Raw genomic sequence first — 24,580 nt, forward strand, 5'->3', positions numbered from 1 at the left:
TTCCAGTTGAGCTATTTCAAATCCTGAAAGATGATGCTGCACTCAGTATGCCAGCAAATTTTGAAAACTCAGCAGTGGCCACAGGACTGGAAAAGGTCAGTTTTCATTCCATTCCCAAAGAAAGGCAATGCCAAAGAATGCTCAAACTACTGCACAATTGCACTCATCTCACATGTTAGTAAACTAATGCTCAAAATTCTCCAAGCCAGCCTTCAGCAATACATGAACTGCAAACTTCCAGATGTTCAAGCTGGTTTTAGAAAAGGCCAAGGAACCAGAGATCAAATTGCCAACATCCTCTGGATCATCAGAAAAGCAAGAGAGTTCCAGAAAAAACATCTATTTCTGCTTTACTGACTATGCCAAAGCCTTTGACTGTGTGGATCACAATAAACTGTGGAAAATTTTTCAAGAGATGGGAATACCAGACCACCTGACCTGCCTCTTGAGAAACCTATATGCAGGTCAGGAAGCAACAGTTAGAACTGGACATGGAACAACAGACTGGTTCCAAATAGGAAAAGGAGTACATCAGGCTGTATATTGTCACCCTGCTTATTTCACTTATATGCAGAGTACATCATGAGAAAGCTGGGCTGAAAGAAGCACAAGCTGGAATCAAGATTGCCAGGAGAAATATCAATAACCTCAGATATGCAGAGGACACCACCTTTATGGCAGAAAGTGAAGAGGAACTAAAAAGCCTCTTGATTAAAGTGAAAGAGGAGAGTGAGAAAGTTGGCTTAAAGCTCAACATTCAGAAAACAAAGATCCTGGCATCTGGTCCCATCACTTCATGGCAAATAGATGTGGAAACAGTGGCAGACTTTATTTTTTTGGGCTCCAAAATCACTGCAGATGGTGATTGCAGCCATGAAATTAAAAGACACTTACTCCTTGGAAGGAAAGTTATGACCAACCTTGATAGCATATTGAAAAGCAGAGATATTACTTTGCCAACAAAGGTCTGTCTAATCAAGGCTATGGTTTTTCCAGTGGTCATGTATGGATATGAGAGTTGGACTGTGAAGAAAGCTGAGCGCTGAAGAATTGATGCTTTTGAACTATGGTGTTGGAGAAGACTCTTAAGAGTCCCTTGGACTGCAAGGAGATCCAACCAGTCCATTAGCCCTGGGGTGTTCATTGGAAAGACTGATGCTAAAACTGAAACCCCAATACTTTGGCCACTTCATGTGAAGAGTTGACTCATTGGAAAAGACTCTGATACTGGGAGAGATTGGGGGCAGGAGGAGAAGGGGATGACAGAGGATGAGATGGCTGGATGGCATCACCGACTTGATGGACATGAATTTGAGTGAAGTCCGGAAGTTGGCGATGGATAGGGAGGCCGGGCATGCTGCGATTCATGGGGTCGCAAAAAGACAGACAGGACTGAGTGACTGAACTGAACTATTGACCATATTCCTTATGCTTTACATTACATCCTTGTAACTTAATTAAAGACTGGAGGTTTGTACCTCTTAATTCCCTTCACTTTTGCCACCCTCTACCCCCTCGCTCTGACAGCCAACCATTTGTTCTCAGTATGTATTTGTTTTGGTTTTTAGATTTCACATGTAAGTGATATGCAGCATTTGTATTTGTTTTGGAGGATCTAATTAGGGATCTTGTGTAAAAAATGTTTCTTGAGGGCCTGCTATGTTCTAGGCACTGTTCTAAGTGTTGGTTTTTAGCTGTACAAAGAGTGGTAAAAAAAATTCATGACCTTAAGAAAAGCTTTGTTTCAAGATAAAATGGCATGTAAAAGTATACTGAAAGCTAAAAGCAATCAAATATATGTTGACATAACCTTTGTTATGATAGTCATACAAACCAGTCACCAATGCCCTAATAGTATGTATTTAATTTTAGAATGCATCAGTTTATTTTATCTCAAGTCTCTGGGACTTGAGAATGGAAATGGGTTTTCACACTAGGATAATTTGTCTTCCTGGCAACAGTTCAATCGAGTGTTTTTTGGTTTTTGGTTTTTTGCTTTCTTTTGGATTGTCCCAGGAGTTTGCAGTTTATTTTGGGAAGGCATTAGATATTTTCCTTGGAAATGCCACCAGATGCCAAGCAACATGTAGATTATTAAAGGTTACCAACATTCTTCTACCTTTTGACTAATTAAAAACATTTAACTGAGAGCTGTCATAAAATGTATTGTTAGGAGGTTTCAATGTATAATTGAATAAGAAAAAAAGCTTTAAGAGCACAAATTACTTGCTAATACTTAAAATGTTTTATAGGTCTCTTTGATGTTATTTTCAACAAAGGAAATGTATGCATTTTCCAAAGTCATGAATTGAGGCACCTTTCTCTGGCTCTTGACAATGGCTCTGTCACTGGAATGGTATGTGGTAATCTTTGTTTTTGCTGTATGTCAAATATATTGTATCCATATGTATATAATATATTCTTGCACAAGACACTTTCATAAGATTATGAATTTGTGTTTTCCTTTGGCTTTTGCTTCCACTTTTTCATGTTGTTTTGTCTCACTGATTTTTGAGATTTTGACGTGTAAATGGCCTTAAATTTCAGCAGTTAGAATTTAGACAAGAAAAAGTAGAACACGTCTCTGAGAACATTCAAAATTTCAGTGAGCCTCAAAATGGGAAATCTGACCTCTCAAAGGCCCCTTCAAGGATCACATTATTAGGAGAAAACCAATAGTTTCACATAATTATGCCTTGTATTACTTAGTTGGGCTTCCCTGGTGGATCAGTTGGTAAAGAATCTGCCTGCAATGAAGGAGACCCAGGTTTGATCCCTGGATTGGGAAGATCTCCTGGAGAAGGGAATGGCTCCCCACTCCAGTATTCTTGCCTGAAAAATCTCATGGACAGAGGAGCCTGGTGGGCTACAGTCCATAGAGTCGCGAAGAATTGGACACAACTTGAGCAGCTAAGCACAGCACAGTGTGCTTTGTGAGTGAATGTATGAGATTACTTAGTTTAGGTTTGGAAGGAACCCAAAGCTGGTGCTCTGTGACAACCTAGAGGGGTGGGATGGAAAAGGAGGTGGGAGGAAGGTTTAAGAGGAAAGGGACGTAGATATACCTATGGCTGATTCATTTTGATACACAGCAGAAACCATCACAATAGTGTAAAGTAATTATCCTACAATTAAAAATAAAATAAAAATGTAAAAATATATAAAACTTCTAAAAATGTCTTTTTAAGATCCATGAATGATTATTTGTTTTGAAACTGAGAAAGCATAGGATGGCATGTACTGTTTTAAGTGCTAACTATGTGTTATAACATTTAGCCTTTTTAATGTCCTGTGAGAAAGTACATTAGCATCCCTTTCTGACAGAAGAGGAGCCTGATGGGTGGGACGACTGTGTTGTCCAAAGTCTCAGAGCTAATCAGTATGAAAGCAGGCATGGAGCACAGATGCCAGGACTCCACCCCTCATTCTACAGCTTTCTCATATAATCTTACATAATTTTATGCAATGACTTTTTTTTTTTACTTATAGCTTGTTTTAAAACTTAAGGATAGCAATAAATTTTGAAGAAAAAGCATGATCTGTAGGACTGAAATTCAGGCTAAGGGACTAATCAGTCATCTTTTTTTTTTTATGACAACATTTACCATATTTATTTTGTTTACCTATCTGCAGTTGGGCAGGACCCAGAGAAGGTAGCACATCTCTCTTCCTCTCAGCATCAAGTGAAGTGGCTGAAATGTTAGAGATTGGAGTCATCCAGGGGCTTGTTGAGTCGTAGGTCTGTCTGGTAGTCGATGCCAGCTCTCAGTGGAACAGCTATGTGTGATCCTTCTTTCAATGCAGCTGCTTGACTCTCTCACAGTGTAGTAGGCAGGTTCCAGGACAAAGATGCCAAGAGGGGAAATAGTCAGGGGGAAGCTGTATTGCTTTTTTAAAAAGATTATTAATTAATTTACTTACTTGCTTCACTGGTGGCTCAGATGATAAATAATCTGCCTGCAGCATAAAAGACCCAGTTTAATCTCTGGATTGGGAAGATCCCGTGGAGAAGGAACTGGCAACCCACTCCAGTATTCTAGCCTGGAGAATCCCATGGACAGAGGAGTCGGGCAGGCTAGAGTCCATGGGGCTGCAAAGACTTGGACATGAATCAGTCACATTTCTTTCATGGTGTCTTTTCTTTGCTTTGAACTTGGCATGTTACCCCATGCTGTTTTTTATACCTCTTTTTATTTATATTTTGGCTGCACTGGGTTTCAGTGGTAGCATATGGTATTTAGTTTCCTGATCAGGGATCAAACTGAGGCACTCTGCATTGTGAGCTTGGAATCTTAGTCACTGGAGCACTAGGGAAGTCCCCATGCTGTATTTTATAGTGCATTCTGCTCATAAAGGTCCTAGTCAGTAGTACGAAGTTTAATAAATATGAATGTTGTGGGTATGGAATCCACTCAAATTAACAGTTCAAGAAATGTTCTATTTATTTTTCTAAAATCAAATTAAGTCTCTCTGCAAGCCCCTCTCCCTCTAGGTTGGAGAAAAATCCCCCCTTGGTTATTATGAAGGTCGCCTTGTTGTATATGCATTTCATCTGGTGTGTCAGGTCTCTGAACAGCTGGTGGCAACTCTCACTTCAGTCCACACTGCTCACTGCCCAGTTCTCATCAAACATCAGGTGATTTCTTGGTGAACAGCTCCGTGGCTTACCTGCCATCCTCACACAAGAAACTTCACTGAGGTTGGCAGCCTTAGTGTCATGGATCAAGCCTTTCAAGCGGCATCAGTAAGTCCTTACTTTCAGGCCCAGATGCCTCCTTGAGACAGTGAGAGGTCAGATCTCAAACAGTGCCCCAAACTAGAAATGTCTCAGTATAGTTTATCTTCCTTGATTTGTTCAGTTTTTCACAAGCAATACACATCTGTTAATTTCATCATTTGATCCCATGTAGTCTTTAATTAGGAAGACACAAAAAAAGAAATGAAAAATAATGATAAAATACACATTAACATCTCATTAAATTACCCTGCTACTGGAGTTATTTTTGCTGTTATTAGCGCTCTACATGGTTTCTGAGAAATGAAGAGAAGGTCCTTGGAGCAAGAACCTGGAAATCAGGCTGGGAGATCACAAGAATTGAATCAGAAAACATGTCACTGTTGTACGCTAGTTCAAGGGTTCCATGGAGTACACTGGATCTGTGCACACATAGAGTGTCAACACATTTTCTATTGCTTATGCAGAGCTTTCATTTTGTTTTGTTCTCCCTTTTTCTTTTAGGCTAGTGGTGGGGCCTCCACTGAGATGCGGGTGCTGTCTCAGCCCAACCGCTGTGCACTCCTTGAGTCAGCACGGGTTCCCGGCCATTTGGTTATTTTTGATCGCCATGGCAAAATAACTAATGAATCATCAGCAGGCTATGCACACCTTTCAAAAGAGTTTGTGGTTTTTGTCAAGGTAAACTGGAGGAAGGTCATTAAAGTTGATACTGTTAAACTTGTATTTTCTTTTGCCCTTTTGAGGAAAACTCTTGAATGAAGTCGCAATGGAGAAATTAGATCTCTTTCCACTCGGGGCATTGATGCCTGTGGTCATTTTGCCCACCCAGAATGTGGTTGTAGGGATGGCAGCCTTAGCAACACTACAATGATGGGAGTAACAGCCAATGTCAGTTGAATTTGCAGCTTAAAACTATGGCTGTGGGGATTTCAAATAAAAAGTTAGAGAATCTTACATTTGGGAGTGAAACAAATCTATATTTAACTTATCTAACAGAATATTTACGTGTTTATACTCTTTGAGTGTTGTATGTGTGGGATCATTTCATATTGCTTATGTTTCTTTCTCTGTAATACATGTTTGTGAATTTATCTTTTTATCTTTAAATGATATTATTAATGCAATAGCTATCATTTGTGAGATTGCCTGTTTTATTACAGACACTACTGAGAGCTTCACCACACACAATACTAAATCTAATCACCATGACATTTCTGACAGATATTGTTATCTACATTTTAAAAGTAAAGAGAATGTTTTCCGAGAATTTACAACTTTTTAATGAGTATAACATATCTAATCTGGTGAACTATGAATCCAATTAGTCAATTTGTCTTCAAAACTTTTTAGACCTACTATGTAATAAACCCTTCATGATGTTATTATTTTTTTCCAGACAACATGGTTTTTAATGGTTACTTTATATTCAAACATTAGGAAAATATGAATTTGTCATTGGACATTTAATCTTAATTTCTTTATTTTATTACCTGTAATATATTACAGGAAAATGTACTTGGACTTATGTCTCTGACAACATATTTTATTATTTTCTTAGCCTAGATCATTCAGAATTGAATTGAAAGGTCAGAATATGAGCCCTTTAAGACTCTTGGCAACATATTGACAAATCTTTTTCCAGAAATGTACTGATACTTAATCCTGGGAAGGTCAAATCATGAGATTAGAGGGGACAGTTGACATGACCACCCTCGCTTCTGACAGGGACTTCAGAGTGAAGGATTCTTGAGGTTGCTATCAAGTTTTGATAATTCATGAGAATGACCCAGAACTTAATCAGTGCTCTCACATTCGTGGTATTACAGAGAAACGATGCAGACTTAACATTCACTAAGGGAAAAGATGCAGAGGGAAGAGACCTCTTGGGAGGTCAGGTGACACCTTGTTATGCAAAGTTCCCACCCTAAGTCACATCTTTACTATCTGGCTGACCCAAGGCTGCCAGGCAAGCAAAGACACTCCTGTTAGGCACAGCACCCTTAGGGGTTGGCGATTACTTCTCAGAAACCTAGGACAAAGGCCAGACCTCTCCAGGTAAAATTATGTTCTTTATTACCAAGTTCCCTTTGACAGAGCAATATATTATTTATATTAATATTATGGACCTTGGTGTTGAGTATGGCAGTCCTTGAAAAAAACTTTGACAATCTTCTAGAGAAATATACGTTTAATTTTCACTTTATTATTATTTTTGTTACTAGTATAGATTATTTTTCCTCTGCATATTCATCATTTGTATTTTGTGATTTGTGTCTTTTATTCATTTCTATACTGTGTTAGTACATTTCTAACTAACTTTGAAGAACTTTTTATATCTTCCTCTTAAGCTATTGCTTATATGCAGAATATATCATGTGAAATGCTGGGCTGGATGAAGCACAATCTGGAATCAAGTTTGCAGGGAGAAATATCAATAACCTCAGATATGCAGAGGACACCACCTTTATGGCAGAAAGTGAAGAGGAACTAAAGAGCTTCTTGATGAAAGTGAAAGAAGAGAGTGAAAAAGATGGCTTAAAACTCAACATTCAAAAAACGGAGATCATGACATCCGGTCCCATCATTTCATGGCAAATAGATGGGGAAACAATGGAAACAGTGGCAGACTTCATTTTCTTGGGCTCCAAAATCACTGCAGATGGTGATTGCAGCCTTGAAATTAAAAGACGCTTGCTCCTTGGAAGAAAAGATGACCAATCTAGATAGCATATTAAAAAGCTGACAAATGGGATCTAATTAAAATTAAAAGCTTCTGCACAACAAAGGAAAATATAAGCAAGGTGAAAAGACAGCCTTCGGAATGGGAGAAAATAATAGCAAATGAAGCAACTGACAAACAACTAATCTCAAAAATATACAAGCAACTTATGCAGCTCAATTCCAGAAAAATAAATGACCCAATCAAAAAATGGGCCAAAGAACTAAATAGACATTTCTCCAAAGAAGACATATGAATGGCTAACAAACACATGAAAAGATGCTCAACATCACTCATTATTAGAGAAATGCAAATCAAAACCACAATGAGGTACCACTTCACACCAGTCAGAATGGCTGCAATCCAAAAATCTGCAAGCAATAAATGCTGGAGAGGGTGTGGAGAAAAGGGAACCCTCCTACACTGTTGGTGGGAATGCAAGCTAGTACAGCCACTATGGAGAACAGTGTGGAGATTCCTTAAAAAATTGCAAATAGAACTACCTTATGACCCAGCAATCCCACTTCTGGGCATACACACCGAGGAAACCAGAATTGAAAGAGACACATGTACCCCAGTGTTCATCACAGCACTGTTTATAATAGCCAGGACATGGAAGCAACCTAGATGTCCATCAGCAGATGAATGGATAAGAAAGCTGTGGTACATATACACAATGGAGTATTTCTCAGCCGTTAAAAAGAATTCATTTGAATCAGTTCTGATGAGATGGATGAACATGGAGCCAATTATACAGAGTGAAGTAAGCCAGAAAGAAAAACACCAATACAGTATACTAACACATATATATGGAATTTAGGAAGATGGCAATGACGACCCTGTATGCAAGACAGGAAAAAAGACACAGATGTGTATAACAGACTTTTGGACTCAGAGGGAGAGGGAGAGGGTGGGATGATTTGGGAGAATGGCATTCTAACATGTATACTATCATGTAAGAATTGAATCGCCAGTCTATGTCTGACGTAGGGTGCAGCATGCCTGGGGCTGGTGCATGGGGATGACCCAGAGAGATGTTGTGGGGAGGGAGGTGGGAGGGGGGTTCATGTTTGGGAACGCATGTAAGAATTAAAGATTTTAAAATTTAAAAAATAAATTAAAAAAAAAAAAAGCTGAGGCATCAATCACTTTGCCGACAAAGGTCCGTCTAGTCAAAGCTATGGTTTTCCCAATAGTCATGTATGGATGTGAGAGTTGGATCATAAAGAAAGCTGAGCACTGAAGAATTGATGCTTTTGAACTGTGGTATTGGAGCAGACTCTTGAGAGTCCCTTGGACTGCAAGGAGATCCAACCTATCCATCCTAAAGGAAGTCAGTCCTGAATATTCATTGGAAGGACTGATGCTGAAGCTGAAGCTCTTTGGCCACCTGATCAAAGAACTGACTCATTGGAAAAGCCCTTGATGCTGGGAAAGATTGAAGGCAGGAGGAGAAGGGGATGACAGAGGATGAGATGGCATCACCAACTTGGTGGACATGAGTTTGAGCAAGCTCCAGGAGTTGGTGATGGACAGGGAGGCTTGGTGTGCTGCAGTCCATGGGGTTGCAAAGAGTCAGACACAACTGAGCAACTGAACTGACGAAGCAATTGATTACAGAAGATTTACTTAATTTGGCTTTAGTTATATTCAATACTTTTTATTCATTCATTTATTCCTCCATGCATGTGTGCGTGAGTGCCAAGTCACTTCAATCATGTCCAACTCTTTGAGACCCTATGGACTATAGGTCATCAGGCTCCTCTGTCCATGTAATTCTCCAGGCAAGAATACTGGAGTGGGTTGCCATGCCCTCTTCCAGGGGATCTTCCTGACCCAGGGATCAAGCCTGCATCTCTTATGTCTCCTCCATTGGCAGGCGGGTTCTTTACCACTAGCACCACCTGGGAAGCCCCTCCTACATGCATACATTTAACTAATATCCATAGATTACTTGTCAAAATTCAAGCACTCTTATAGAACACTATTTTTATTCTTCTCTGTGTTAGTATTCAAACTATTTGCTTAGAGTGATTGGAAACTTAAGAGAAATGTTTGTGGCTTTTGCATCTTCTTACAATCTCTGTAGCATCTGATGCTGATTCTTACAGTCTCAATGAGTAATGATTAATGTAAATCATAAACAGTCAACCAGACCATCTTCTTTAGTTTTGTTTAGCTTTACATAGCAGTTAAATTTTTTATTTCCTTTTTTTTTTTTTTTTTGCTCATTCTTTCTCACCAAGCTTCTGGTAAGATCGCGATCACTGCAGCTTTTGTAAGAAAATGAGCTCTATTGCCATATTTCTCTAGCAAGACACAGGTGTGTCACTTACTGCCTCTCTGTGCTGTTGGTTCTTCTGCAGGGTGTGTTGCTCAACAGCGCAGTGGTTCTGCTTGCCACCAGCCTGTGCCAGGCCCTCTGCCTCCAGCCGGATGGGAGCTGCACGGGCGTAGGAAAGCTGTCTGAAAAGTCCTACTGGAGAGTGCATAAAATCAGCTCTGGGATATGCATGTTTGAAAGTGTGAAGAATGCACGGATGTTTCTGAGGATTAAGGATGGACGGTGTGACGGAGCTGTAAGCATCTGCTCGTGTTTTTCTCAGTGAATGTCTAAGACACTTGCCAAGAATTGCTACAAGTGTTACTTGCTTGAGTATTTTGTTTTTTAGTTTTAACCCAAGAGAACGCTGGAAAATTGGATGTGCTACGTGGTGGCCCCCTTTGACTGGTATTGTTAAAACATGGGTGGGGGTGGGTGCCCTCTTAGTGTGATCATAAGGGGTCCTGACCCTTAGACACTGCTTCTGAAATGAAAGGTGTGTGCAGATTACCTGGCAGTAGTGTTAAAAAATGGGTTCTGACTCAGACTGCTCCAGCACCTGTGTGTCTGTGTTTCTAATGAGCATCAAGCTGCTGTTGTTGAGTCAGGCCCCAAACCACACTTTGGGAACCAAGGCCCTGGGAAGTCCCAGCTCATCTGTGTTTCCTGAACTGCTTCCTTGGAACCTGAGTTCCCCCAAGTGGAAAGCCTGCTTTGTGAGTAAGGAGGTAATTTTTTTTTGGCTGAACCCTGTGATATGTGGGATCCTCATTCTCTGACCAGGCATTGAACTGGGGCCCCCTGCTCTGGAAACACCGAATCTTAACCACTGGATCACCAGGGAAGTCCCAGAAAGTAATTTTATGCTCTAAATATTAGGAGTTTTTCCTTAACATCTTGTAACTCTGGAGGGGTGACTTGTAACCAATATCACATCTTTTATATTTTCGTACATCTCTGACAGGTTGAGGGGCTCATACAGTCACCATTTAGCAAGTCTATTAATGCTCTGCTCATCTGTTTTCATTTGAAAGAGTTTGGTTTAATATGTGCCTTTTAGATAAACTTGGAGATGCTCCCTGTCCCCCGTCACCAGGGGGGTATCTCTGATTGGGAGAATTTGCGTGAGCTTCTGTTTGGAGAGGAGGGAAGATTTAGACCGTTCATGGTTCCGTGCCCCTGACTTCATTGTGCACAGTGCAAAAGCGAAAAGCGCATGTACACACACATTTAATTAGCATCCTGGATCAGCTCATAAGAGCATTGGGAAGTGGGCGTGTCCCATGTCACAAAAGAGACGGAGTCCTGCTTATGGCCTTTAAACTGGCAAGTGGATGAACTGAGACGAAAATGGTTACCAGCTCTGCTGTGGCCAGACTATAGAAGGTGAGATTTCATCATGCCTGGTCACCTCCAGGAAGCCACCTTCCTTGCCATCACCTACATCCACAGAATGGACAAACCTGTTTCTTCTGGGGCTTGTGGGACTGCTCAGAACCAGGAGACAGAAGGTGTGTTGCTACGTGACACATGTCTTTATGTGCATGGGTTTCAGAGTTGCTGGAGGCAGTTCATGGGGGCACAGATAAGTGTCACCCCAAACTGGGGATGGGCCAGCCCTGAAATCTGTCTTCCTGTGACAACAACCAGGGCCAGCTTGGTGCTCAGTCACCTTACGTGTGGCTGTCTCATCCTCTGGTTGGATGGGGCTTCTCTTGGTTTTTCCATTTCTCTCTTTCCAGTTTGCGGGGGCCTCTCTGTTGCTTCCAGTTTTTCCTCTGCATGGTGTTTCTCTTGTCCCTCCAAGTGAGGACGCTTCCTCTGCAAGTGTGGAGCAGAATCTTGGCTCTGTCCGTGCTCCTCTGAACACTCAGGCTTCCTTCTTTTTCCTTCCGCCTGCCAGGTGGGTGACTCAGTGCTCTGACCGGCTGAGAGAATGGAAGGAGTCCTGGCGGAAGGCTTTCTGAGCATAGGAAGATGAGCAGAAAATGAACAGATTAACGCAGGGGAGTGTTATCCTAACAGGGGAACTGGCTGAGTGATTGTCCACAGCGGCACTGGTGCTAGTGCTCAGTCATACCAGGTGCGCCCACCTCCTCTTATGGAGGATTCATGGTATGAGCCTGGAGAAACTGGGTTGATCTCCAAGAGGAAACTGGAGTTAGGATACCCCGCAGGGAGGTGATTCCAAACTACAAAGTGGTTTTCTTCAGCAATTTTTCTAGAACCAACCTTGCTGACAGCTTTTCAGATGAAGAATTGGGTCTCAGATTGTTTCTGCTCAGGCTGTTTGTGCACTAGCACGAGGACCAACCCCCCGCCCTTGCCGTCGCCCCGCCATGGACTTCTCAGGATGAAAAGCTAGGTTCAGGATTTCCTGTGCACTTTGGAACTGAGGCCAGCAATCGTGTATTGGAGTTTTTTAAGCTCAAGTAGCATCTCTCTTGAGGGTTCCCTGGTGGCTCAGAGGTTAAAGTGTCTGCCTGCAATGCGGGAGACCAGGTTCGATCCCTGGGTTGGGAAGATCCTCTGGAGAAGGAAATGGCAGCCCACTCCAGTATTCCTGCCTGGAGAATCCCATGGATGGAGGAGCCTGGTAGGCTATAGTCCACGGGGTCGCGAAGAGTCGGACATGACTGAGCGACTTCACTTTCATTTTCAGCATCTCAAAGATTTTTGATAACTTGAAAAAAAAGAGGTTCTGTTTGCTTTGGGACAGTAGTGTTACTCACTAAGGTCCTGCTTGACTCTGAGACTCCAAGGACCATAGCCCACCTGGCTCTTCTGTCCATGGGATTCTCCAGGCAAGAATACTGGAGTGGGTTGCCATTTCCATCTCCAGGGAATCTTCTCCAGGGAATCTTCCAACCTGAGGATTGAACCCACATCTCCCAAATTGCAGGCATATTCTTTACCATCTGAACCACCAGGGAAGCCTGTTTCACCTTTATTTTGGTATTGTTATTATGATTATATTAATAATAAAGTCCAAAATTTGAACTTTATTTGATTGTATTCATTTCTTTTTTTTTTTAAATTATTTTACTTTACAATGCTGTATTGGTTTTGCCATACATCATCATGAATCTGCCACGGGTGTATACGTGTTCCCAATCCTGAACCCCCCTCCCACCTCCCTCCCCATACCATCTCTCTGGGTCATCCCAGTGCACCAGCCCCAGGCATCCTGTATCCTGCATCAAACCTAGACTGGCGATTCGTTTCTTATATGATAGTATACATGTTTCAATGCCATTCTCCCAAATCATCCCACCCTCTCCCTCTCCTACAGAATCCAAAAGACTGTTCTATATATCTGTGTCTCTTTTGCTGTCTCGCATACAGGGTTATTGTTATCATCTTTCTAAATTCCATATATATGTGTTATTATACTGTATTGGTGTTTTTCTTTCTGGCTTACTTCACTCTGTATAATTGGCTCCAGTGTCATCCACCTCATTAGAACTGGTTCAAATGTATTCTTTTTAATGGCTAAGTAATACTCCATTGTGTATATGTACCACAGCTTTCTTATCCATTCATCTGCTGATGGACATCTAGGTTGCTTCCATGTCCTGGCTATTATAAGCAATGCTGTGATGAACATTGGGGTACACGTGTCTCTTTCAATTCTGGTTTCCTTGGTGTGTTTGCCCAGCAGTGGGATTGCTGGGTCATAAGGCAGTTCTATTTCCAGTTTTTTAAGGAGTCTCCACACTGTTCTCCATAGTGGCTGTACTAGTTTGCATTCCCACCAACAGTGTAAGAGGGTTCGCTTTTCTCCACACCCTCTCCAGCATTTAGTGCTTGTAGACTTTTGGATCGCAGCCATTCTGACTGGCGTGAAATGGTAACTCATTGTGGTTTTGATTTGCATTTCTCTGATAATGAGTGATGTTGAGCATCTTTTCATGTGTTTGTTAGCCATCCGTATGTCTTCTTTGGAGAAATGTCTATTTAGTTCTTTGGCCCATTTTCTGATTGGGTCATTTATTTTTCTGGAATTGAGCTGCAGGAGTTGCTTGTATATTTTTGAGATTAGTTGTTTGACAGTTGTTTCATTTGCTATTATTTTCTCCCATTCCGAAGGCTGTCTTTTCACCTTGCTTATATTTTCCTTTGTTGTGCAGAAGCTTTTAATTTTAATTAGGTCCCATTTGTTTATTTGTGCTTTTATTTCCAGTATTCTGGGAGGTGGGTCATAGAGGATCCTGCTGTGATTTGTGACAGAGAATGTTTTGCCTATGTTCTCCTCTAGGAGTTTTATAGTTTCTGGTCTTACGTTTAGATCTTTAATTCATTTTGAGTTTATTTCTGTGTATGGTGTTAGAAAGTGTTCTAGTTTCATTCTTTTACAAGTGGTTGACCAGTTTCCCCAGCACCACTTGTTAAAGAGATTGTCTTTAATCCATGGTATATTTTGCCTCCTTTGTCGAAGATAAGGTGTCCATAGGTGTGTGAATTTATCTCTGGGCTTTCTATTTTGTTCCATTGATCTGTATTTCTGTCTTTGTGCCAGTACCATACTGTCTTGATGACTGTGGCTTTGTAGTAGAGCCTGAAGTCAGGCAGGTTGATTCTTCCAGTTCCATTCTTCTTTCTCAAGATTGCTTTGGTTATTCAAGTTTTTTTGTATTTCCATACAAATTGTGAAATTATTTGTTCTAGCTCTGTGAAAAATACCCCTGGTAGCTTGATAGGGATTGCATTGAATCTATAGATTGCTTTAGGTAGTATACTCATTTCCACTATATTAATTCTTCCGATCCATGAACATGGTATATTTCTCCATCTATTAGTGTCTTCTTTGATTTTTTTCACCAGTGTTTTATAGTTTTCTATATATAGGTCTTTAGTTTCTTTAGGTAGATGTATTCCTAAATATTTTATTCTTTTTGTTGCAATGGTGAATGGAATTGTTTCCTTAATTTTTTTCCCCCCTACTTTCTCATTATTCGTGTATAGGAATGCAAGGGATTTCTGTGTGTTGATGTTATATCCTGCAACTTTACTATATTCATTGATTAGCTCTAGTAATTTTCTGGTGGAGTCTTTAGCGTTTTCTATGTAGAGGATCATGTCATCTGCAAGCAATGAGAGTTTTACTTCTTCTTTTCCAATTTGGATTCCTTTTATTTCTTTTTCTGCTCTGATTGCTGTGGCCAAAACTTCCAGAACTATGTTGAATAGTAGTGGTGAAAGTGGGCACCCCTGTCTTGTTCCTGACTTTAGGGGAAATGCTTTCAGTTTTTCACCATTGAGGATAATGTTTGCCATGGGTTTGTCATATATAGCTTTTAATATGTTGAGGTATGTTCCTTCTATTCCTGCTTTCTTTGGAGGGTTTTTATCATAAATGGATGTTGAATTTTGTCAAAGGCTTTCTCTGCATCTATTGAGATAATCATATGGCTTTTATTTTTCAATTTGTTAATGTGGTCTATTACATTGATTGATTTGTGGATATAGAAGAATCCTTGCATCCCTGGGAGAAAGTGCACTTGGTCATGGTGCATGATCTTTTTAATGTGTTTTCTGATTGCTAGAATTTTGTTAAGGATTTTTGCATCTATGCTCATCAGTGATATTGGCCTGTAGTTTTCTTTTTTTGTGGCATCTTTGTCAGGTTTTGGTATTAGGGTGATGGTGGCCTCATAGAATAAGTTTGGCAGTTTACTTTCCTCTGCAATTTTCTGGAAGAGTTTGAGTAGGATCGGTGTTAGCTCTTTTCTAAAATTTTGGTAGAATTCAACTGTGAAGCTGTCTGGACCTGGGGTTTTGTTTGCTGGAAGATTTTTGATTACAGTTTCAATTTCCGTGCTTGTGATGGGTCTGTTAAGATTTTTTATTTCTTCCTGGTTCAGTTTTGGAAAGTTGTACTTTTCTAAGAATTCATCCATTTCTTCCAAGTTGTCCATTTTATTGGCATATAATTGCTGATCGTAGTCTCTTATGATCCTTTGTATTTCTGTGTTGTCTGTTGTGATCTCTCCATTTTCATTTCTAATTTTATTGATTTGATTTTTCTCCCTTTGTTTCTTGATGAGTTTGGCTAATGGTCTGTTAATTTTATTTATCCCTTCAAAGAACCAGCTTTTGGCTTGTTGATTTTTGCTATGGTCTCTTTTGTTTCTTTTGCATTTATTTCTGCCCTTATTTTTAAGATTTCTTTCCTTCTACTAACCCTGGGGTTCTCCATTTCTTGCTTTTCTAGTTGCTTTAGGCATATAATTTGGTTATTTATTTGACTTTTTTCTTGTTTCTTGAGGTATGCTTGTAGTTCTATGAACTTTCCCCTTAGCACTGCTTTTATAGTGTCCCACAGGATTTGGATTGTTGTGTTTTCATTCGTTTCTATGCATATTTTGATTTCTTTTTTGATTTCTTCTGTGATTTGTTGGTTATTCACCAGTGTTGTTCAGCCTTCATATGTTGGAATGTTTAATAGTTTTTCTCCTGTAATTGAGATCTAATCTTAATGCATTATGGTCAGAAAAGATGCTTGGAATGATTTCAATTATTTTGAATTTACCAAGGCTAGATTTATGGCCCAGGATGTGATCTATCCTGGAGAAGGTTCCGTGTGCACTTGAGAAAAAGGTGAAATTCATTGTTTTGGGGTGAAATGTCCTATAGATACCAATTAGGTCTAACTGATCTAGTGTATCATTTAAAGTTTGTCTTTCTTTGTTAATTTTCTGTTTAGTTGATCTATCCATAGGTGTGAGTGGGGTATTAAAGTCTCCCACTATTATTGTGTTATTGTTTATTTCCCCTTTCATACTTGTTAGCATTTGTCTTACATATTGCAGTGCTCCTATGTTGGGTGCATATATATTTCTAATTGTTATATCTTCTTCTTGTATTGATCCTTTGATCATTATGTAGTGTCCTTCTTTCTCTCTTTTCACAGCCTTTGTTTTAAAGTCTATTTTATCTGATATGAGTATTTCTACTCCTGCTTTCTTTTGGTCTCTATTTGCGTGGAGTATCTTTTTCCAGCCCTTCTCTTTCAGTCTGTATGTGTCCCTTGTTTTGAGGTGGGTCTCTTGTAGACAACATATATCGGGGCCTTGTTTTTGTATCCATTCAGCCAGTCTTTGTCTTTTGGTTGGGGCATTCAACCCATTTATGTTTAAGGTAATTATTGGTAAGTATGATCCTGTTGCCATTTACTTTATTGTTTTCGGTTCTCATTTATACACCCTTTTTGTGTTTCCTGTCTAGAGAGTATCCTTTAGCATTTGTTGGAGAGCTGGTTTGGTGGTGCTGAATTCTCTCAGCTTTTGCTTGTCTGTAAAGCTTTTGATTTCTCCTTCATATCTGAATGAGATCCTTACTGGGTACAGTAATCAGGGCTGTAGGTTATTTTCTTTCATCACTGTAAGTATGTCTTGCCATTCCCTCCTGGCCTGAAGAGTTTCTATTGAAAGATCAGCTGTTATCCTTATGGGAATCCCCTGTGTGTTATTTGTTGTTTTTCCCTTGCTGCTTTTAATATTTGTTCTTTGTGTTTGATCTTTGTTAATTTGATTAATATGTGTCTTGGGTGTTTCGCCTTGAGTTTATTCTGTTTGGGACTCTCTGTGTTTCTTGGACTTGGGTGATTATTTCCTTCCCCATTTTAGGGAAGTTTTCAACTATTATCTCCTCAAGTATTTTCTCATGGTCTTTCTTTTTGTCTTCTTCTTCTGGGACTCCTATGATTCGAATGTTGGAGCGTTTCATATTGTCCTGGAGATCTCTTAGATTGTCCTCATTTCTTTTAATTCGTTTTTCTTTTTTCCTCTCTGATTCATTTATTTCTACCAGTCTATCTTCTACTTCACTAATCCTATCTTCTGCCTCCGTTATTCTACTATTTGTTGCCTCCAGAGTGTTTTTGATCTCATTTATTCCATTATTCATTATATATTGACTCTTTTTTATTTCTTCTAGATCCTTGTTAAACCTTTCTTGCATCTTCTCAATCCTTACCTCCAAGCTATTTATCTGTGATTCCATTTTGATTTCAAGATTTTGGATCATTTTCACTATCATTATTTGGAATTCTTTATCAGGTAGATTCCCTATCTCTTCCTCTTTTGTTTGGTTTGGTGGGCATTTATCCTGTTCCTTTACCTGCTGGGTATTCCTCTGTCTCTTCATCTTGTTTATATTGCTGCGTTTGGGTTGGCCTTTCTGTATTCTGGCAGTTTGTGGAGTTCTCTTTATTGTGGAGTTTCCTCGCTGTGGGTGGGGTTGTATGGTGTGGCTTGACAAGATTTCTTGGTTAGGGAAGCTTGTGTCAGTGTTCTGGTGGATGGAGCTGGATTTCTTCTCTCTGGAGTGCAATGAAGTGTTGCCAGTAATGAGTGATGAGATGTCAATGGTTTTGGGGTAACTTTGGGCAGCTTGTATATTGAAACTCAGGACTGTGTTCCTGTGTTGCTATAGAATTTGTGTGGTATGTCTTGCTCTGGAATTTGTTGGCCCTTGGGTGGTGCTTGGTTTCAGTGTAGGTATGGAGGTGTTTGATGAGCTCCTATCAGTTAATGTTCCCTGGAGTCAGGAGTTCTTTGATGTTCTCAGGATTTGGTCTTAAGCCTCCTGCTTCTCGTTTTCAGTCTTATTTTTACAGTAGTCTCAAGACTTCTCCTTCTATACCTCACCAATGATAAAACATCTAGGTTAAAGATGAAAAGTTTCTCCACATTGAGGGACACCCAGAGAGGTTCACAGAGTCATATGGAGAAGAGAAGAGGGAGGAGGGAGTTAGAAGTGACCCGACTGAGATGAGGTGGAATCAAAGAGGAGAGAGCAAGCTAGCCAGTAATCACTTCCTTATTTGCGCCTCACAGTCTGGACCACTCAGAGATGTTCACAGAGTTATACAGAGAAGAGAAGAGGGAGGAAGAAGACAGAGGTGGCCAGGAGGATAAAAGGGGGAATGAAAAGGAGAGAGACAGATCCAGCCAGTAATCATTTCCCTAAGTGTTCTCCACCATCTGGAACACACAGAGATTCACAGAGTTGGGTAGAGAAGAGAAGGGGGAGGGAGGAGACAGAGGCGACCTGGTGGAGAAAAAGGACCGTCCAAAGGAGGAGAGAGCAGTCAAGCCAGTAGTCTCGCTCCCAGGTAAAATGGGTACTGAAGATTGGGTTTTTGAAGGTACAAAATTGATAACAAATACCTAAAAGCAAAGATTAAAAATCTAGAGTATAGGTTGTATTTTCAAAAATACAATATTAAAGAAAAGAAGAAAAACAAATTCATAAGAACTATTAAAATATATGTATATGAAGTTTGCTTTAAAAATAGGGTCTGTTTTTTGAAAAGTAATAGTAGGTTATAAAACTGAAAGTTAAAGGAGTAATAGAGGACTTAAAAATTTAAAAAAGTTGAAGAAGAAGAAATAAAAAGAATGATTGTAAAAATAGTAAATATATATCTAGGACTTTCTTTGGTGGTGTTGTGGGCAGTGTGGGGTCAGTTCATTTTTGGATAGTTTCTTGGTCCGGCTTATATTTCTTAAGATCTATAGGCCCCTTCCTATGTAGTCGGTACTAATGACAGGGTTTTTAATCTTTTGCACCTGTCACTTCCAAGGCAGTTCCCTCTGTTTTAGCTTCTTCTGTTTGCTGTCTCTTCAGTGTCTGATTTCTGCCCTGACACAAAGTGGGTGGTGGTGGACACTTTTTAGGCTCACTTGTTCAGTCGCGCTGTGGGGAGGGAGGGACACTGCAAACAAATAACACTGGCATGTGCTCACACTGTCTCAGTCACACTAGGCCTGCCCCTGCTCACGACACACACAGCTCAGGCTCTAGGTTGTTCCGCCGGGAACCGTCTGCGGCCAGCTCTCGGCTGCACGCACCTCCCAGGTCTAAGCCGCTCAGGCTCAGGCACTCAGGTAGTCCTCAGAGGCGCAGACTCGGTTGGGCCTGCGTTTTGTGCCCTTCCCAGGTCCGAGTAGCTCAGGTGTTTGGCGAGCGCGGTCACTGCGACTTATCGCCTCTCCTGTCCCTGCTGCTCAGTTTTCTGGGTGTACAGCTGGCTCACCTTCTCAGGTGGATGATGACTGTCCAGAACCCCAAGAAGTCTTAGTTAGCAAAGAACCCTGCTTGCAGTTTGGTAGTTAATGTCTCTCTGGGGCTGCTATTGCCGCCTTCCCGCCCTTCCGGCTCTGGCTGCCTGTCACTGGAGGGGGATGGTCTGCAACCGGCTAATTCTGTTCCATCCTTTGTTCTGTGTGCGGTCCTGGTGGTGCCTTATGTTACAGCTTTTCGCATGGTAGCTATCCCACAGTCTGCTTTGCTAGCCCAAGTTAGTTTGCTGTGGTTACCCTGAGGGCATTCAGGCTGATCCTTAAAAAGCAATGCAGCCGACGCCTCCCTGCCCAGCCCCAGCTTGCTAGTGGTGGATGCAGGTGTCTGCGCTGCTTCTCCCCTGGGGGAGTTACCATTGGGCTCCTAATCTGTGGGTTTTAATTATTTATTTATTTTTCCTCCGTGTTATGTTGCCCTCTGTGCTTCCAAGGCTCACCACAGACTCAGCAGTGAGAGTGTTTCCTGGTGTTTGGAAACTTCTCTCATTTTAAGACTCCCTTCCCGGGATGGAGCCCTGTCCTTCCCTCTTTTGTCTCTTTTTTTGTCTTTTATATTTTTTCCTATCTCTTTTCAAAGACAATGGTCGCTTTTCTGGGTGCCTGATGTCCTCTGCTGGCATTCAGAAGTTGTTTTGTGGCATTTACTCAGTGTTGAAATGTTCTTTTGATGAATTTGTGGGGCAGAAAGTGGTCTCCCCGTCCTATTCCTCTGCCATCCTAGGACCACCCCCCCTGATTGTCTTCATTTCAAATTTGCTTTTACTTTTCCCTGGCAATTCAGGAAGCTTTTTCAAAAAATGTTTGTGAATATTCTTCTTCTTTTTCTGTGGCCATGCAGCATGTGGGCTCTTAGTTCTGCAACCAGAGATCAAACCTGTGCTCCCTAGATTGGAAGCACAGAGTCTTAGCCTTTGGACTGCCAGGAAAGTCCTTATTTTGGTATTATTAAAAAGAAGAGCATGGGCCCAAAAGTCACTTACGCTGGGCATGTCACCACCAAACCTGGACTTAATATCTAGCCTGATTGAAGTTTTGTTGTTTAGTCGCTAAGTTGTGTCCAACTCTTTGCAGTCCCATGGACTGTAGCCTGCCAAGTTCCTCCCCATGGATCCATGGGATTCTCTAGACAAGAATACTGGAATGGATTGTCATTTCCTTCTCCAGGGGATCTTCCTGACCTAGGGATTGAACCCATGTATCTTGCATTGGCAGGTGGATTCTTTACCACTGAGCCACCAGGGAAACCCAACTGAAGTTTTACCCTCCTCCAGAAATGGAGTCCTAGCTGGTTGGTTAGGGATTTTCTGGAGTTACCTCAGCTCCAGTGAGGTAAGCGATCATGTGGGCCCTTTCCAGCCCACAAAGGAAGATGAGGTAACCCATCTAATAAGACCCTTCTGTCCCTGAAGGGAGATGACTTAATCTGAAATAACCTTTTTTGTTAATGACTCTCCTGTCTTGCCTTTAGAACCCTCTTTATTTGGCAGCCTCCCACCCCCAGTCTCCCCTCCACGTGCTGTGTGGGGCACCACCTGACTCATGACTCATTGAAAAAGCCAATTAGATATTCAGGATCTACTCAGTAGACTTATGTGATTGTCAGTACTTTGGCAGAGAGGAGCCTGCACAGAACTCTCATCATATGTATATTACTTCTACTGTTTCCATCGTAGTGTTTTCTTTACATCATAACTTGTCTAGTAACCCTTCAATATGGTTGTCCAACTAAACTTCTCCCCCTGAGATTTTGGTAGTGATGTTGACTAGGTTTGTGGCCTCCTTAACAGATATTGACTAGAGGCCAGAGAAGAAATTCAGGCAAGGCTTTATTGGGGTTCCCGCTTCAGCAGGTGGAGAAGGAAATGCAACCCACTCCAGTATTTCTTGCCTGGAGGCTTCCATAGACAGAAGAGCCTGGCAGGCTACAGTCCACAGGGTCACACAGAGTCAGGCATGGCTGAGCACACTGCCACAGGAGGGAGTGAGAACAAGTAGCAGGTGCCCTTGCTCACTGCCGGAGGCAGGAGAGCTGGCTCCTTCTAGGGTGAGGGGATGTGTCCACAGGTCGCGCAGGAGGGGTGGCTTAGGTGGTTTGCCCATCCCTTATGTGATGTGTGCAGGGGGCATGTGTAGTCCCCTGCTTTTGCTCCAGGCTGTTTAGAAATGGCAGTTGGGGTTTCTTGGTCTCTTTGTATCTTTTGTCCAGCATTTGCCCTCCCCTGTGCATGCATTCAGTTATTTTTAATCCTGTATAGTTTGTTTCTATTTTGTTTTTTGAGGAGGTGTTTGTCCAGGTTCAGGCATTTCAGCACTGCTGCAAAGGGTCCCAGGTTCCAGCCTGTCTCCATGGTGGGTCTTTTTAGTCAGAAAACATGTGCTTTTTTTTGCTCTTAGGAGCTATTATTGATACATAACAATCAGGCACATCATTGTTCACTTTCACTGTATCTGATCAGAAATCCCTGGGTTAGAATGACTTCACTTTTGAAAAGAGAATGGTAGCAATTACCTTAATTATCCTGATTTGCATTGAGGCTGGTGTAAGGCATGCTTATGATTTCCAAAGGAATTGAAGATGCAACGGACATTACTATACCTTAAATACCTGACTGCCTCAGTCCTGGGAGCTACTCTGCAGATGCTGATTGTAGAAATTGAATTGAATAAAAGCATTAATGTTTGCAATGTGTCTGCCATTGTATATTTGAAAACATTTCTTACAGGCAAACACACTTATGTTTAAACCAAGTGATGCTGATCCTGTAACAAATGTTTCTATTTCTGTTATCATAAAATTGTTACGCCGTAGGAGTAAATCACTTTAATAGATTTGGGTGTAGAAGGGATTCAAGGTAGCATGAATGCAAAATGCTTGCCTTTTCTAGGAACAATTGTATGGTTGTTAATATAAAGAAGAAAAACAGGCCTCACAACAACATAGGTGGAACTTGTCACTAAATATGCATATGAAGGGAAAAAGGTGTAGGATTTGTAGGAAAGACAAGCTGTAGAGTGACCAGGAAACCAAAGACAATATATGCACAAACACGCCCCATACCAGTAGGAGTCTTGTTTGTTGGCAAGAGTTTAGTTTGTAGAAAGTAGGTATGATTCTCTCTTCTGTTTTATCTAATGTTGCCTCTTCACTCAAAATATATTTCTACACATGCAAGTAACTAGAAAGTTAAGGACTATGCATATTTTGATGAAGTTGCTTATGAAACATAGAGCTGGGCCAGGTATACTTGATGCTAGATCAGTGTGTTAATTCAGTGAAAAGCTTCATTTTATGTAAATAATGATAAGTCATGTTTTTAGTGGATCTATGTCTCTGTCAATGAAAAATTTAATCAATAGTAAATCTAAGAAAGAAATAGAAAACTTTATTTGAGCCAAGCTGCAGAGAAGGCAATGGCAACCCACTCCAGTACTCTTGCCCGTGGACGGGGGAGCCTGGTGGGCTGCAGTCCATGGGGTCTAGAAGAGTTGGACATGACTGAGAGACTTTACTTTCACTTTTCACTTTCATGCATTGGAGAAGGAAATGGCAACCCACTCCAGTGTTCTTGCCTGGAGAATCCCAGGGACGGGAGAGCTTGGTAGGCTGCAGTCTGTGGGGTCGCACGGAGTCAGACAGGACTGAAGCAACTTAGTAGCAGCAGCAGCAAGCTGAGGCTGTAGTCTGGGAGACAGCCTCTTGGAGAGCTTTGAGAACTGTTCCAAAGAGGTAAGTGGGGAGGTCAATATATGTGTGATTATGGAGAAGGGGGTATATGAAATCACGGACAAACCCCAGCAGAAGCTTGCTGCTGGTCATGAGAAGCAGACATCTTAGTTAATGGTGTTAATGCTATTCTAAGTATGCGTGCTTGCGTGCTTCATTGCTTCAGTCGTGTCTGACTATTTGTGACTCTATGTACTGTAGACTGCCAGCTCCTCTGTCCATGGGATTCTCCAGGCAAGAATACTGGAGCGGGTTGCCATGCCCTCCTCCAGAGAATCTTCCTGACCCAGAGATTGAACCCAAATCTCCTGCGTCTCCTGTATTTCAGGCAAATTCTTTACCCACTGAGCCTCCTGGGAAGCCCCATTCTAAGAATGGGAAGATGCAAAAATCTAGATTCATAAAAAATTTCTCCTGAAAATATCTAGCCATCTGAAGAGCTCTTCAGTTTTCCCAGAGCACAAGTGCTTCCTCCTAATCTTTGTCCCGAGTTCCTTTTAGGATATACTATATGTCAGAGATTTGCAGTGCTAATGGTTTGTAGAACTGGATGGTAGGCAACGTTATTTTACAATCCCCTCCCTTTTGGTCTTAATTTTGACGATGTTTTGGGAGGCATTTTGTGGGAACAGCTTTGTCCAGTAGCACTGCTACTGCTGCTGCTGCTGCTGCTGTTGCTGCTGCTGCTGCTAAGTCGCTTCAGTCGTGTCCGACTCTGTGCGACCCCATAGATGGCAGCCCACCAGGATCCCCCGTCCCTGGGATTCTCCAGGCAAGAATACTGGAGTGGGTTGCCATTTCCTTCTCCAATGCATGAAAGTGAAAAGTCAAAGTGAAGTCTCTCAGTCGTGTCCAACTCTTAGCGACCCCATGGACTGCAGCCTACAGGCTCCTCCATCCATGGGATTCTCCAGGCAAGAGTACTGGAGTGGGGTGCCATTGCCCATAGCACTAGGAATGCTCATTTCCAAGTCAGGAGAGGATTTCG

The 24,580-nt window shown here is 41.4% G+C and overlaps 1 protein-coding gene across 1 annotated transcript in view; it reads left to right on the forward strand.

The window, feature by feature from the left end:
- The window catches only part of RP1 (RP1 axonemal microtubule associated), a 140,435-nt gene that overhangs the window by 93,249 nt on the left and 22,606 nt on the right, over positions 1 to 24,580 (forward strand). The window contains exons 13-15 of the mRNA XM_069600019.1: positions 2,253 to 2,356; positions 5,240 to 5,416; positions 9,824 to 10,036. Coding sequence (XP_069456120.1) covers positions 2,253 to 2,356; positions 5,240 to 5,416; positions 9,824 to 10,036 — 494 coding nt within the window. The remainder of the gene's footprint in view (positions 1 to 2,252; positions 2,357 to 5,239; positions 5,417 to 9,823; positions 10,037 to 24,580) is intronic.

The sequence above is a fragment of the Ovis canadensis genome, chromosome 9, assembly GCF_042477335.2.
Source record: "Ovis canadensis isolate MfBH-ARS-UI-01 breed Bighorn chromosome 9, ARS-UI_OviCan_v2, whole genome shotgun sequence".
Lineage (NCBI taxonomy): Eukaryota > Metazoa > Chordata > Mammalia > Artiodactyla > Bovidae > Ovis > Ovis canadensis.